This window comes from Petromyzon marinus, chromosome 50, assembly GCF_048934315.1.
Source record: "Petromyzon marinus isolate PM22_M1 ecotype Great Lakes invasive population chromosome 50, UKy_Petmar_22M1.pri1.0, whole genome shotgun sequence".
In the NCBI taxonomy this organism is placed as follows: domain Eukaryota; kingdom Metazoa; phylum Chordata; class Hyperoartia; order Petromyzontiformes; family Petromyzontidae; genus Petromyzon; species Petromyzon marinus.
In genome coordinates, this window is record NC_133716.1 from 3849233 (window position 1) to 3865428 (window position 16196).

General features: G+C 56.3%; 1 protein-coding gene across 2 annotated transcripts in view; it reads right to left on the reverse strand.

Annotated features, from left to right (window-relative positions):
- Nucleotides 1-16196, reverse strand: part of EEIG1 (estrogen-induced osteoclastogenesis regulator 1) — a 44475-nt gene that overhangs the window by 9759 nt on the left and 18520 nt on the right. For both annotated transcript variants that reach the window (XM_032972978.2, XM_032972976.2), the window contains exons 2-6: nucleotides 7806-7926; nucleotides 6062-6091; nucleotides 4567-4683; nucleotides 3608-3654; nucleotides 2339-2544 (exon numbers count right to left, since the gene is read on the reverse strand). In XM_032972978.2, coding sequence (XP_032828869.1) covers nucleotides 2339-2544; nucleotides 3608-3654; nucleotides 4567-4683; nucleotides 6062-6091; nucleotides 7806-7926 — 521 coding nt within the window. The remainder of the gene's footprint in view (nucleotides 1-2338; nucleotides 2545-3607; nucleotides 3655-4566; nucleotides 4684-6061; nucleotides 6092-7805; nucleotides 7927-16196) is intronic.

The window sequence follows — 16196 nt, forward strand, 5'->3', positions numbered from 1 at the left end:
CTCTCGCAGTCCAACACCTGCACCTGTGCGTCAATTACATCCACGAACATTTGTGTCGGGGATTGTCATCAAAACACTCGGCGAGACTTCGCCATAACGGACGGCGCGATCGCGACGGGCCCCGCGCCGTGCGTTCCGATCGTCGCGGCGGGCGGAGGAGGCATGCAGGCAGCATTTTGAGAAACTCGGACACCGTCGTTTGAACCGCGCCGGTTCCATTCCGTCTCCCGGCGCGCACCCCGGATCGCGAGCCTGGGCATTCGGAAGGGGCACGGACGTCAGTGTCTGAATATTTACGAACATTGGTTCCTAGGGAGAACCACTGATCCTACCGAGAACCACTCATCCTACTGAGAACCACTGATCCTACTGAGAACCACTGATCCAAGGGGGGACCCGAAGGGTTCCTCGCCACGTGTGAGCTCACCACGAGGCGAGGGAGTGCCTCAATAAAGAGTGCCCATTCTCTCAGAAGAGGCAAACAACAGTGGCTGGAATGAAGTCCGACCAGAGGGACGCGCGGCATTGTGGGCGCGCTCCGGAAACGGGGGAGGGCGGCGGGGTGGGTGGGTTAGTGGGTTAGAGGAGGGAGAGATGTTGGGGGTGAGTGGGTGAGCAGGTGAGTAGGTAAGTGGGTTAGACGGTTAAGGGGAGGGAGAGATGGTAGGGGCAGGGGTGAGTGGGTGAGTGGGTTAGAGGGTTAAGAGGCGGGAGAGATGGTGGGGGTGGCGGTGAGTGAGCAGGAGGGGGGGCGGTGAAGGCTGCCGGTATTTGGCGTGGCGACGTCGCCGCTCCAAGCCGGCCAGGGTCACCACCACGGACGTTGCCACACACACCGCCCCCTAAGCACCTCCCCCCCGGGGCACTGGAACACCGTCCCCTGCTTGAAGAGCAGATGAGGGTGATGATGATGATGGTGCTTGTTATGATGGTGGTGGCGGTGGTGGTGATGGTGGTGGTGATGGTGGTGATGATGAGGTGGTGATGATGACGATGGTGATGATGATGACGATGGTGATGGTGGTGATGATGACATTGGTGGTGATGATGATGACGATGGTGGTGGTGGTGATGATGACGGTGGTGACGACGACGATGGTGGTGGCGACGATGTGTTCGTTTGTGTATTCGTTTCTCGACGAGGTCACGGCCAAGTTGCGGTGTCCCCCTGCGCCTCCGCTAAGCGGCCCTGAGTCAGTGGTGGAATTTCCACATTCCTATGGCTGGGGCTAGAACGCGTGCGAGAGGACTCACGTCTACTCGTTCATTCCGTGCGAGGTTTTACCTTTTTTTTCGGGCGATCCGTCAAGCCCCCCCCCCCCCCCCCCAGTATTGTTTCTAAACGCGTCCCCGCTCTGGAATGTTTTGTAAGTTGCGGTTTCGTCACATTTTTGCCCGTCCAGGAAATAATAAAGTGTGTCTCCGGGCGGCATAGCTGCTGCTGCCGCCACTGCTCTTGCTACAGGTGCTACAGCTGTTGCTGCCACCGCTGCTACAGCCGCTGCTACAGCTGTTTATGCTCCAGCTGCTACAGCTGCTGCCGCCACTGCTGCAGCTGCTACAGCTGTTACAGCTGCTACAGCTGTTACAGCTGTTACCGCTACTGCTACAGCTGCTGCAATAGCTGCTGCTACACCTGGTAGTACAGCTGTTGCCGCTGCAGCTGCCGCAAGCCGTTCCCCGCAGGCGTGAACGAGAAGACCGCGGCCACCCCAAAACGCTCCACTCGCTCCCCACCCCCCGTTCGAATCTGAGATCAACTTCAAGAGTCTCGCTCACCGTCGTTGTAGCTCCTCCCATCGCTCCTCCTCCGAGCCCCGGCGACGCTCGACGCATCCTGCCCAAGCCCACTCCACGTTCCTCTGTATGGCCAACGCGCGGCTGGCGGGCCGGCCGGGGTGCGTGTATGCGTGCGTTCCCTAATCCTCATCTTCCTCTCTCTGATGTCCAGGGTCATTCCCAGCGCGCGGCTCTGCACGCTTCATCGCGTACTTTCATCTGCCCAGCGTGAAACAGCAGACCAAGTACCCTCTCGAGGGTCGCTGTTCCAGCGGAGGCCCGAGCAGTGACGCGAGTGAGCGATTGCAGGGGCTGCGCCTTTACCCTGTGCGAATCACCATTCACGAGTTCCGCTTTTTTGGAATGTGCGATGCGAGTGGGACGCTGGCGTAATGCTGGCGTGATGCGAGCGTGATGCTGGGGTGACGCTGGGGTGACGCTGGTGCGACGCTGGGGTGACGCTGGGGTGACACTGGTGTGACGCTGGGGTGACGCTGGGGTGACGCTGGTGCGCCGCGGGTGCGACGGTAACGCGACACTGGTGCGCCGCTCGTCTCACCGAGCGGCAGCACGGACGGGCGTGGGTTGCTTGCTCGCGGCAGCCTCAGCGAGCTGAAGCCGCGGGACAGGGCGGAGGAGGAGGAGGCGCCGGCGGCGGAGGCGGCGCTGACGGCGGCGCTGGAGTTGGCGCAGGGAGACTCGCCGCGCAGCGCCGGCTGCAGAGGCTCCTCGACCGCGACGCCGACTGCGCTGGCCACCGGCGGCCTAGAGCCACGGCACCGGACAAACAAGAACGAGGAATTAAAATCGTGCACACGCATGGATGCAACGCTCTTCGGCAAGCGCTCGTCCCCGGAGGTGTTTTAATCGGCGACGATGGCGACCAGCTGCCAAGCGGCACAACCGGGGTGACGTCACCGCGAGATGACGTCACGGCTAAATGACGTCACAGCAGGGTGGCATCATACCGAGATGACGTCACACGCGCAGGGAGGCGAGCGACTTCATCGCCTTGGCCGAAAAGGCTCAGCGGAAACCCCTAACCGTTCGGCGGTAACCGTTGCGAGTAAAATTACGGAAGGTGGACGGGCCAAAGGTTCCTGAGCGAAACGTCAGACATCGTGCCGAACAACACAGAGCAGCGCGACGCGATAAACGCGCCGGGGCAGCGGACGCGTAGGCAGGACCCCGCGGCGTGAACTTGGCGGTCGATGCAGGAGCGCCCGCGCGATAAGAGAGCCGTACTCCGCTCGTGTGCACTCTGCTATATTTAGTGAAGTGAGGACGTCACCGCCCTGCGGCACGGCCTCCCTGATCGAGGACGCACCTCGATCAGGGTGGAGCTTCACTTTGTCATCGTCATTGTCGTCGTCAGCCATGGTCATTCCACTGCTGGACAAAGGACTCCCCATGTTGTTGCCATCCGTCACGATCCAGTAATGCAACAATCGGATTTCACCGCTCTGCCCCCTCCGCAGGGCGTCCTCCCTGGGCGCGTTCCGTTCCTTGGCCGTGGTAATTCCGCGACAATGTCATTTAGCCCTTCGTACGCTCTCAAACCCACATGGTGTTCCTCTCCCTGTCATCCCTCGGTGTCGTCACCAGCGTGCGTCACTCTCCACGCTTCTTTGCCGCACTTTTCCGATTTTGTTCGTTTCGTTGTTTTTGTGTTCGTTCGTTTCCCGGGGAACGACCGCGAGCCGCGTGCCACGTGCCGTAGCGGCGCGGCCTAGCGGCGCCGTCCCCCTGTAAGCGAGAAGCATCGGCCTCAGTGTCAGGTTCTATCCGCTGCGTCTGTGCGGTCGTCGTGGGAGACGATGGGACTCACGTTTTGAAACACGGGTCACCGGAAAGGAGGTGCATCCCGATGGTCACCTGAAGGTCAAGGATGAAGACATCATCATCATCATCAACGGTATCATCGTCATCATCATCTTCGCTGGTATCATCATCAACAAACACTGTTATAGTCATTGTCATCATTGCCGTCATCCTCACTGTAATTATCATCGTCATCTTCACTGTTACCATCGTCAACATCGTCAACATAATCATCACTGCCATCTTCATCATCTTCATCGCTGTTATCATCGTCATCCTCACTGTTAATCACCAATAACATCCTAATCAATATTGTAATCATAATTGCTATTTCAAGTGTTGCAATAACCATCATCATTATCATCATTACAATCCTAATCATCATCACTCTTGGGATCATCTAATGCCCTTTAAATAATTACGTCTGTCATCTTAATCAAACGTGCTTCCCACGTCATTAGAACTGCTTTTTGTGTGCTAGTTTGTTGTTCTTCCAAGCACCTTCGATTAGCACGGTTGGCTACATACGGTGCGAAATAAGTTCAACATACATACATGCCCGGCGTTGACGTCTACACACTGCATCAGGAACTCATTTGAGGCTGAGTGGACACACTACACCACAAGGACAAGTGTACCCCGTATGGGGCAAGTGCTGTTAGCGAGCAGCACCTACGAAGGCCGGAACGGCACACGAGTGGGTGGTCAGCACCACGCCCGGTCGCCTTTGTCTCCCTAGTGGCGATGTTTACACACCGCAACCAGGTACTCATTTACAAAACTCTCGCGACATTGTTCCGCGTGTGAACCTAGATCTACAAACACAACAAAAACAACAACAACAAAGAGCTGCTCACTCTACAAGCAACCAAGCAAGCAAACACAACCCCAACGTTTACGGTCAACACGGCCGCAAGCATTAACCAGGGCGGCCGCGGGGATTCCGAACCGCCGCGGCGGCATCACCTTGAGCGTGGAGTTGTCCTGGCGCGTGTGCTTGGTGTCGTAACCCTCCAGGAGGAACCGACGGCACGTGCTCCCCGAGCCGGCAAACTCCGCCAGGTTCACATCAGCGAAGCCCAGCTGCGGGGCAGAACAACGCGTGGTCAGCATGGGCAACACGCGGAGGGGCAGCCACGCGGCACGCCTGGGAACACGCGGAGGGGCAGCCACACATCACAGCCGGGAACACGCGGGAGGGCAGCCACACAACCTGACTGGGAACACGCGGGGGGGGGGGGGCAGCCACACGGCAGAGCATCGCTCCGTCGCCGATATTCGCGGTTCGAAACCAGCGGCCGCCACGGTTAACACTGCGGCGTGCGGTCGAGTATCCATGGAAGTACCACTATGCGGTGTCCGCCTCACAGCGGACGTCGGAGATCCCGCGATGCAATTCGCGAGGGTGGGCCGTCGTGCGCCGGCCGTGAAATGACGCCGCCAAATCACTCAATCGGGGGCCCGCACGCAGCAACCGTCGCGCGCCACACTACTGCGAACGCTCGGCAAGACCCTGCTGGAAGAGCCATGAGACTCGGCGAGGCCTTTCCGGTCATAACAATAAAACAACCTTATCTTGACTGTAACTGCGAGACTTGTCCACAGACTTTACCCTCGCCCCCAACGAAGCCTTCATTTGCACGGCGCAGCTTATCACCAGCAGCATCGCCCCAACCCCCACCGACGATTTGTTCCGAGTACACTTCCTTCCCTGCGCAACGGACGCACCGACGAACCGCCGGCCCCCCTCCGTTCGTTAAACCCCCCCCTGCGGACGGCGACCGCCGCCGAGGCCGCGTCAACGCCTCCGACGCACGCCGAGCGAGTGGTGGAGAACGAGCGGCTCGCGATTAAAAACTAAAGCTAGACTTCGTATTTTGCCAGGTGAGGCCCTCTGAGCTGTACGGCTCTTTTTCAGAAGCGACCTGGCCACGGATGATAGCTCAACGAAGCGGCTTATTTATAGTAGCAGCCAAATACTCTAAGCCCACGTTCCGAAATGTGGAGGGGAAAAACCTGAAGATTCGGAGAAAAATCCACGCAACCACGGGGAGAACATGCAAATTCCAAATATGGAACTGTCAGGATCGATATCGAACCCACGACCTCCTGTATAACAGGCAAGCTGGTTCATATATTTGAATGTCGCGGATTCTATTCCAGAATGGGGGTGATGGGGGGGGGCTGTCTCAGCCCATCATCCCGCCATAGGAATGTGTAATTTCCACCGCTGGCTCTGGACTGTAAACGGGATGTGACCACCGATGCATCAACGCTCACGCGAGCAGGAAATTTGCTTGACCTCTTTGACTCACACGACTTGCAATTGAATGCACAGCTTGTTCGGGAAGTAGTTCTGTCGTATAAACTTCCGGGACTAGTCTCCGACACGGGGTGATCGACGGCACAATAGCGACGTGACCTCGGGACTTCAGAAGAGACGGCAACCTCAAGGTCTTACCTTGGAGTAGGTCTTCCCACCCTTGGTCTCCTACAGCGTACGGGGGTGGGGGAGGCACAGAGACAGACGATGGAGGTGTGGGACAGATGACTCGAGAGACACCCATGGCGGTGTGGCGCTCACACGGGGACAGCGACGACACCGCAGCACGCTCATCAGTTGCGCCGTGGCACTGGATGGATCACGTGTATCGGTGACGTTTTAGTCCCTGACCCTTCTGTAGAGCACCTCTCTGCAATTTTCCACGAAGAAGGGCCATAGCCCGAAACGTCACCTGCGCCATATCATTTTTTTATACGCTTCATATTTATTTATTTATAAGCACAAGGGGCCGGCCGAGGAAGACGGCGAATTAAATCGCGTAAGCAATTTGAAACGTCTGGATGCAACTTGGAGGAGAACCTGATGAGTGACATCACCGAGAGGGCCGAGTAGAGGGAAGGCCACGGCCGCCGACGTGTTTGAGAAACGACGGAGAGAGAGCGAGAGAGCGAGAGCGCGAGGGAGCGATCCTTGTCCCTTGAGGGCTCACACAGAGAGAGAGACAGCGAGAGAGACAGCGAGAGAGCGACCCTTGACCCTTGAGGGCTCACACGGAGAGAGAGAGCGAGAGAGCGACCCTTGTCCCGTGAGGGTTCACACGGAGAGAGACAGCGAGAGAGCGATCCTTGTCCCTTGGGAACTCACACAAAGAGAGACAGCGAGAGAGCGACCCTTGAGGGCTCACACGGAGAGAGACAGCGAGAGAGCGACTTTTGACCCTTGAAGGCTCACACGGAGAGAGACAGCGAGAGAGCGACCCTTGACCCTTGAGGGCTCACACAGAGAGAGACAGCGAGAGAGCGACCCTTGAGGGCTCACACGGAGAGAGACAGCGAGAGAGCGACCTTTGACCCTTGAAGGCTCACACGGAGAGAGACAGCGAGAGAGCGACCCTTGACCCTTGAGGGCTCACACAGAGAGAGACAGCGAGAGAGCGACCTTTGACCCTTGAAGGCTCACACGGAGAGACACAGCGAGAGAGCGACCCTTGACCCTTGAGGGCTCACACAGAGAGAGACAGCGAGAGAGCGACCCTTGACCCTTGAGGGCTCACACAGAGAGAGACAGCGAGAGAGCGACCCTTGAGGGCTCACACGGAGAGAGACAGCGAGAGAGCGACCTTTGACCCTTGAAGGCTCACACGGAGAGAGACAGCGAGAGAGCGACCCTTGACCCTTGAGGGCTCACACAGAGAGAGACATCGAGAGAGCGACCCTTGAGAGCTCACACGGACAGAGACAGCGAGAAAGCGACCCTTGTCCCTTGAGGGCTCACACGGAGAGAGACATCGAGAGAGCGACCCTTGACCCTTGGCGCACACGGAGATAGACAGCGAGAGAGCGACCCTTGTCCCTTGAGGGCTCACACGGAGAAAGACATCGAGAGAGCGACCCTTGACCCTTGGCGCACACGGAGATAGACAGCGAGAGAGCGACCCTTGTCTCATGAGGGCTCACACGGAAGATCCGTTTCAGGAAGTTGACACTTCGATAAACCATTGAGGTGAGGGGTGGCGGCCCGAGGGAAGCTCAGATCAGACGAGAGGTAAGACACCAACTCGCTTCGGCCGCGTTTGCTCGAATTTATTTCGGTGGCAGATTGAAGAAGGCAACGGGACCAAGATGCATGCAGTTCCTCAGGAACTGGTGTGAAACCAATCGGGGGAGGCGGGTGGGGGGGAGGGGGCGCTGGCGGCGGGCACCTTGCGCACGGACACGCGGAGCACGCACGGCTCCAGCACCCCCGTGGTGGCGTTAGCCGTCATCTTGCATGGGAACTCGAACGTCTGTCGCCACTGAACCGAGTTCTCCTCCACCTGCTCCCTGCGCTCGTCACGGAGAAATCGGGGGTGGCGGGGGGGTGTGGCGGAAGGAAGGTGGAGAGGGGTGGGGGGCAGGATGAGATTATTAATAAATTATCATCGTCATTATCATAATTATCGCCATCATTATAATCATCACCGTCGTCGTCATTGTACTCTCACGGTGCAATGACTTGCTGTCGTCCGTGAGCGGGAATCAAACTCGGGTTACCGAGTTCGTAGCGCACGCTGCGCTACGAACTCAGGTTACCGAGTTCGTAGCGCAGCGTGCTAACCGCTACACCACCGCTCTCCACAATTTGTTACACCCAACGTTCTTACCGACTCGCGCGTTTGGGAAGCGATAACCTCGTAACATTCCCATTGCCTGGGCGCTCCCGGCCTGTAGCGTAAAGAGGGGATCCTTGCCTCTACGATGGGCCACTCACAGGAGGGGATTCAAGCAAGAAGCGTGACTTCTGCTGATGAGGCAGTGTGCGTCCAGAGGTTTTCTTGTATTGAATCCAATGTCGCTCAAATTGAGTCACTCCCAGAAGGCCGTGTCGCCGCTGGGCCGAGCCAGGCACGTGCCTTGCATGCGCAGAGACGGCTCTGTGAAGGAGGCATCGTCTGCCTATTGACATCGTGAGCCCTGCCCTGCCTCTGTAAGAACGCCTCTTGGATCTCGGGCGCCGCGGTTACGGTTGTAACACCGTAATCCGTACGCGCATTGTGCCGCTCGCCTTTTTGTTCGTTCTCTGGTCTAGCGCTGGTGAGACAGGGCCATAAAGAAGACTGTCTCTGGTGTGGGTCAAAAGTGTCAAAGACGACGCGTGTACAGAGCGTGTCTGTGTGCCTGGTTTGCCGCAGGTACGTGTGGTTGATGCAGAATTGACGCCCTGAATTAGGTTAGGTATCCATGTGGTGTTTGAACATCTTAACACCTCCAGTTTAATTTTCAGAAAGGGTGAAGCCTCTTCTTATGTTTGCTCATCATTGTCTGTTGGTTTAACTTGTTGCACGCAGGGTCCTCCTCGTCCGCTCGTGTTTACAATGGGGATAGAAACCCGAACTCCATTCCGCTTCAGCGGAGACGTCTCCGCGTCTCAGCCGAGACGTCTTCACCAAGACGCGGAGACGTCTTCACCAAGACGCGGAGACGTCTTCACCAAGACGCGGAGACGTCTTCACCGAGACGTCTCTGCATCTCAGCCAAAACATCTCCGCGTCTTGACCGAGGCGTTTCGTTCAGTATCTCTCTTGCGGTTTAAAGTTGGGTCATCCACTTTCGTGTGTGGCTGACGCCTGCCATGTTGCACGGTCTCCCCGTGGATTTTCTCCGGTTTTCCCATCCACGTTAATAATCAACATCACGCGTTTAGAATATTTGGCTGCTATATAGGAAAAAAATGTGCACCATAGACACCTCCCCCCCCCCCCCCCCAACGACTCTGCACAAGTGGAAGAGCCTGTGGTGGCAATACGCAGACCCTGGACCCAGCCGCGCGGATTGTCCCATTGCCATAGCAGGGGGGGGGGTGTCTATGGTTGTGTGTTGAGGCTGTGCCTCAGTGTGAGTTTGTGTCCACTGCACAAACCATGGCAGCAGCAACAGCAGATGCGGTGATACTCGACGACGACGATGATGATGATGCACAAATGGGAGAATAGAACCTCAACGGCAGTGACCGGAGACCGTGGTCACATCACCACCACCACCTCCCCCTACTTACGCCATCAGCATCCGGTGTGAGAAGGCGCTCATTCAGCAGTGGACTTACAAACGAAGAGAAAATCATCGTAGATAATTCGTGTTAATTATTGTGAATATTGGTGACTCGCTGCTCAAATAACCATTGATGCATCGGTGGACATCTCCCGTTTACAGCCATTGCAGGTCCAGTGGTGGAAATTCCACATTCCTATGACAGGGACGAGCCTCCCCGTAAAAGAGGCACCGTTGTTGATCTTCCTCGCAAATTTGTTCCCGGTTTATCCCCACCCCGGCTGGGAGGGAGATGATGGGTCGCGTCAACCCAGGCACGCAACCAGGACTTGAACCCGCTGACCCTTTGCGTGGCGGAGCCGCTCGTTCCACCAGCCGGCCCGGGTCGCTCGGACAACATCGGGCCCCGTGGATTATCGGAGAGAAACAAATTCCTCGCGCGGCATTGTGCGGCGGATTACAGAGGGACATGGCGTCACGCCGCTTCAGCCTGCACCGCCGCGAAATGTGCGTTGAGCTCGGCTCGGAATGCGCGCTGCGTGTGACAGAGATTAGCGGGGAGCTGTCTAACGCAACCACCGCGGGTGTTGGGTGATTTCAGATCATCGTCGCTATCATCGTTGTTGACAGACATTGTCAATCCACTGCTGGATGAAGGCCTCTCCCAATCAATTGTAGGGCTACATTGGTTTGAGCTTTTGTGGCAATAAAACAGTTTGTGTTAAGATGTTAAAACACCAAACTGAAACCTTTTGCAAGGAAGCGTGTCTGCATTGTTCTGTGATTTCCTACGGATTTTGCCCTCCTCCTCCACGTTGAGAATCAACTCGCGCTTAGATGATTTGGCTGCTCCTATAAATCCGTAGGTGCTCGCTAACAGCACTTGCCCCAACAGTCTGTTGAGGCTATACGGGGGATCTTTTTTCTGTGTGGGGTGATAGGGGTAGTTGTGCGCGTTGGGGGATGTGGGGGGAGTGGTAGTGTAGCGATTAGCGCGCTGCGCTACGAACCCGGCGAACCGAGTTCAACACCAGCGACGATTATCTGAACCGGTCCTAGGCCTCACCTATGTCGACTCAGCCTCCAATGGGTACCTGATGCGGTGTGTAAACACATCGCCACTGGGGGAGACAAAGGCGGCCGGGCGTGGTTGTTGGCCTTCATAGGTGCTACTCGCACACAGCACTTGGCCCAATAGTCTGTTAAGGCTACACGGGGGATCGTTGTCTTTGTTGGGGGGTAAATGTGTGTGTGTGTGTTAGGGATTCGTGTGTCCGTGTTGTGTGTGTGTGGTGCTTAGGAACACGAGGCATTTGTTGGTTTTCCGAGCGAAAGAAGTCTCTCTAAAGTTCCAAGGAACAAAGGCTCCCTCCCTCCCACGGCAACCATGTGCACTGCCAACCCGACTCTACCGGCCCGCACTCGCCCCACCCACGGAGCCCTAAATGCACACGGGGTACGGGCTACAGGCGGATGAAGACGAAGAGGGGTGGGGGGGGGGGAGTTGCGATAGTCGTGTCGAGGAGGTGATGTGGCCAGCACCACGCCCCGTCCGCCGTTGCCTCCACAGCGCCGAAGATTTCGACACCGCGACCGGTAATCGAACCCGTGGGTTCTCTGAACCTCTCCCGAGGCCGTCTCTGCCAGAGCGCGTTCGTGGCTGCCCAACGCTGCCGCCACCAGGCGCTCTGCTTAGGGCGCGTTAGACCAAAGGGCGCTTCGCCACTCTAGAGTCTAGAGCAGGGGTGGAGAACGTCCGGCCCGCGGGCCGTACGAGGCCCCGCGAAATCATTTGGTGTGGCCCTGCCAAGGCAACCGCAGGCGGGACTCGAAATTCAATAAATCTAGGAGCAAACCTGGAAAAGCAGTTGCGAGTAGCAACATCGTCAATACCAGCTAACATCATCACATGCCTCACCAAAGAGAAGCAGTTCCAGCCATCACATTAGGGATGAGTTCATTAAATGTTTGACCAAATATAACAGGCTAATTTTTAAGTTGATAATTTTGTATGGCCCGCGAATGATGTTATAAATATCCAAATGGCCCTTGGCAGACAAAAGGTTACCCATCCCTGGACTCTAGATGATTCGCGCGGTTTTTGCTACGTACGGTGCGAAAGAAGTTCAACGTAGAGTCCATACATCTCTGATTGTATTGGTGGGCCGAAGGGCTCACGTCACGTCTGAGGATATAGCAACAAATCACATCGGGTGATTTCATTTATTTTAACAAACGTTCAAACGGACTTCCATTCACATTCATCCACTGCGTTCTCATTCGTTCTCATTTCCAAATTAAAGGCTACAGGTGTCATCTTTGAACGTCTGTCGATGACGTGTCGCCGTCTCAATTCACTCCGGATTCTTGGTCGAGTTTTGTAAACGACGAATTTGAGGCGACCCCCCCCCCCCCCACAGAAGGAGATAAATGAATAACGACAATAGATTAAATATTAATTAACGAATAAACATAAATTAAGATGGGTTTTTTTCTTCATCTCAGTGTTGACATTAATGAAATAACCCTGTGTGTCCTGACTTTTGGGCCGCCACCCTGTACATTCCGTGAGAGATTCGTCAACGGAGACACGTGGCACGCCTTCTCAAGGCCGTGCGGTGCGGGCGAAGGGTGGTGGCACAGGAGTTGGAGGGTAAACATCGGCCACTTCCAGGCCCCTATTTAGTCTCAGTGTCGTCAAGGCCAGGCGAGCTGCCACGTCACTCTCTGACATCTTGAACTCGATGCCATCTCTCACAGCCACATCTGTAGGGTTTTGCGTTTTATTTTTATCTGTACACATGCAAAGATAAATATATCTCACCCCCCCCCGCCTCCCGCCCCCCATCATTCGTATTATGTATAGTTGTATATTGCGATATATGACTCTATATGCTCTGCATCGCAGTTATCGGCACGCTGTGTGGCGTCGTTAACCGTGCACGCACCAGCCCCGCCAGCCCTTCCGTGTCCATCGAGAAGTGTCAAGTTGATTTCATTGAACCAGGTGAGAACTCAAGAGGCCAGGATGAGTCTCATTTGTGATCTGGGGCATGTGTCTCCTGCCAGCAGTGGGGCCATGGTTGGTGCTGCTGCTGTGTGTGATGCCAATTGAGTCATTTGCGGTGTACATTTTCGAATTTGTACTCATTTCGACGCGGACGCCAATGCCACACAATGGCCCAACTCCTGCCGAATGATGCCACGGGGATCTTTAACGTCTGTTGTGAGTGATACAGACGGCACATATTAGCATTGCAGTTAATACACACCGCAGTATTAACCGGGGTGGCCGCCGGATTTGAACTGTGAATCTCCACAACGAGCAGCGAACGAGCTGTCGCTGGGATCTCCTCACCTGCAGGGATCTCCTCACCTGCAGGGATCTTCTCACCTGCAGGGATCTCCTGGCCTGCAGGGATCTCCTCACCTGCAGGGATCTCCTCACCTCCAGGGATCTCCTCACCTGCAGGGATCTCCTCACCTCCAGGGATCTCCTCACCTGCAGGGATCTCCTCACCTGCAGGGATCTCCTGACCTCCAGGGATCTCCTCACCTGCAGGGATCTCCTCACCTGCAGGGATCTCCTGACCTGCAGGGATCTCTTCACCTGCAGGGATCTCCTGACCTGCAGGGATCTCCTCACCTGCAGGGATCTCCTGACCTGCAGGGATCTCCTGACCCGCAGGGATCTCTTCACCTTCAGGGATCTCCTGACCTGCAGGGATCTCCTCACCTGCAGGGATCTCCTGACCTACAGGGATCTACTCACCTGCAGGGATCTCCTCACCTGCAGGGATCTTCTCACCTGCAGGGATCTCCTCACCTGCAGGGATCTCCTCACCTGCAGGGATCTCCTGACCTGCAAGGATCTCCTGACCTGCAGGGATCTCCTCACCTGCAGGGATCTCCTCACCTGCAGGGATCTCCTCACCTGCAGGGACCCCCCCCCCCCACCACCTCCCCCACAGCAGCACTTGGCTTAGATGCCCCAGCATCTAAAAGCACCCGAGGCTCCCAGCTCAGCTGAATCACTCCGAACGCCCCTCCCTAGTTTGAATCTATTTATAAAAAATAATAATAATCAATCTCGCTTTTCCCTTCAACGAAAGCAACGGGCCCCGGTCTTTCACGCGCACAGAACGAAAGTGGCTGGAGGCACGAGAGTCGAGGCGGGGCGGCTGAACCCCGGCACTCCACTCGGCGTGACGCATCCCTCGCTGGACGGGGCACGGCCCACGGCGCGAGTTCTGTGGCGCGGAGCGACAACGACGACGACTCGGTGATGACGACGACTCGGTGATGACGACTCGGCGAGCCGGCCCCTGGCGGACGCACGGCAAACCCTCGCCGGGGCAACGGTGGTCAGCCTACAGCGTCGTCTCTGGGCTACAGCCACCTAGGGGAGGCCCAGGAACCGATTCAGATAATCGTCACTGGTGTTGGGGGCCGTGAGCGGGAATCGAGGCCCACACGCAACGCGACATCGTGCAGCTGTCCCAAGCCACCGCTGGCAGAGGAAGGGCCTCCCCGCTAGAAGGAGCTGTGGAGTACTTGGTCTACTCTTCCACGCTGGCCAGACGTCTCTCGGCTGACGGACGAAAACACGTTTTAGTTACATGTGGACACACGGGACTGGAGTTGTGCTCACACCGGATTTTATTTCAGATATCACACTCCAGGGCAAGGCGGCGTGAGTGTTTTTTTTGTGTTTGTATTAAACAATGCAACCTTTGCTTTGCTGGGAACTGACAACACACCTGTTTAAGTGTGCAACATGCCACTCCAGCGCTTGCCAAACAAACGTGAGATTGACGTACAGTATGCATATATGTACGAGGCATACGTGTATATACTTCGCTTCTCTCTGAATCTTAAATCACCCCAACCGCCTCTCTCCACCCGTCAGACTGATTTCGAGCACCACAGTCTATGATCGGGCTGGTCGCGTGTAGTGGGTTGAAGTGGGGATATTCCCACTTCTTCCAGGACGTACTGGCCAGTGTGGAAGAGTAGACCAAAGTACCCTCTAGTTGAGCTCTCTAGAGCCTCCCTTCCACCAGCAATGGCGTGAACAAGCCATTGCAGGGCTGCGCCTTTATCTCCCCCAAAGGTAAAATCTCCACTCCAACCTCTTTCATGACGTCCCGGCCAGCGGCGGTGGAAGGGGAGGCCAAACACCCTCTAAGACGGGCCCTCTAGAGCAGCGGTCCCCAACCTTTGTGGCACCAGGGACCGGTTTCGTAGAAGACAATTTTTTTCACAGACCGGGGGGGGTTCATCATTGGGTATTTCCTCCTTTTCAAAGAAGCTCTCCGGCGACGTTTGTTTTGTACTCATTGTGGCTACTAGGGGGTTAGAGCTTGTGGGCTTACCAACACTGTGACTGAGACAAGTGCGCAGTGCGAGAAAGAGGCGCGGACGGAAGTGGTAAAAAATAAAATAATGGGGGCGGGCCACGCACGGACTCACCGCTCACCTGCTGCTGTGCGGCCCGGTTCCTAACAGGCCACGGACAGGTACCAGTCCGCGGCCCGGAGGTTGGGGACCCCTGTTCTAGAGCTCCCTCTGGGTGAAGAGGCCCCTTCCACCAGCAGTGCGGTGAGTGAGCAGTGCCAGGGATGCGCAAGCCTCACAGAGAATTGCAACTCCGTGCCCACTCCACCGACATCTCACCGGCAAAGTCCTCCTCCTGTGTTGCGATGAAGAATTATTCCCGGACCTCGTTCTCTACCGCCAGTCGTCTTCTGAGCAAGGAATAAATGTGCACTTCTTCCACTGTCCCGAACAACTTCGACATCACGTTTGAAAAAGTCGGGTCTCGATTCCTCAGCTTCCCAACAACTCACGTGCAATCTCCAACCTCCCTTACTCGTCTAAGATCCTGCAGGGAAGCTGCTGCCGTGGCCTCTCCTTTACATCATCAACATTCGTGAAACCCTGGGTTGCAGTGACATTTTATTTTGACCGAACGCCAACAACGCCGAGACCATGCTCATTGACGCCCCCTCTGCAGTCATCTCAACTCCCAGGGTGATTACAACTTCGCTCTTCCACCATAGAAACATTGCCAGGCAGCGCTGTTTCCTGTCACCTACTGACTTAGAGAGAGAGATGGAGAGAGACCTGGCGCACGCTTTTGAGTTCTTCCCTCTCGATTCCTGCAACGCATTCCTGTTTGGGATTACGAGCGAGGTGCTCGTCGAGCACCCAGCTGCTGCTCGAGCGCGCCACCGTTCCACGAGTGGACCTCACACCGCTGGCTCCCAGGCGAGCTTCGAGTGGACTCTGAGATCCTCCTGCTGCTGCTGCTGCTGCTGAGCTGCAAAGATCTCCATGGGTTCGGCCCACTATGGCTGCAGGAACTGATCCGTGTTTGTATCGCTCATCCAACCGAGGGTCCGCTAGATCCTCGGATCTCCTTCTACTCGAAGGACCGTCGAGGTCGAGGCTCTGTCACCGGGCAGGTCACGCTGTTGCCAGCCCAGCTCCAGGACGGTGCAAGAACGCTCTACCCTCGCTGATGGGGCAATCGGTCACGAGAGGTATAATGTAGATTCTGTCTT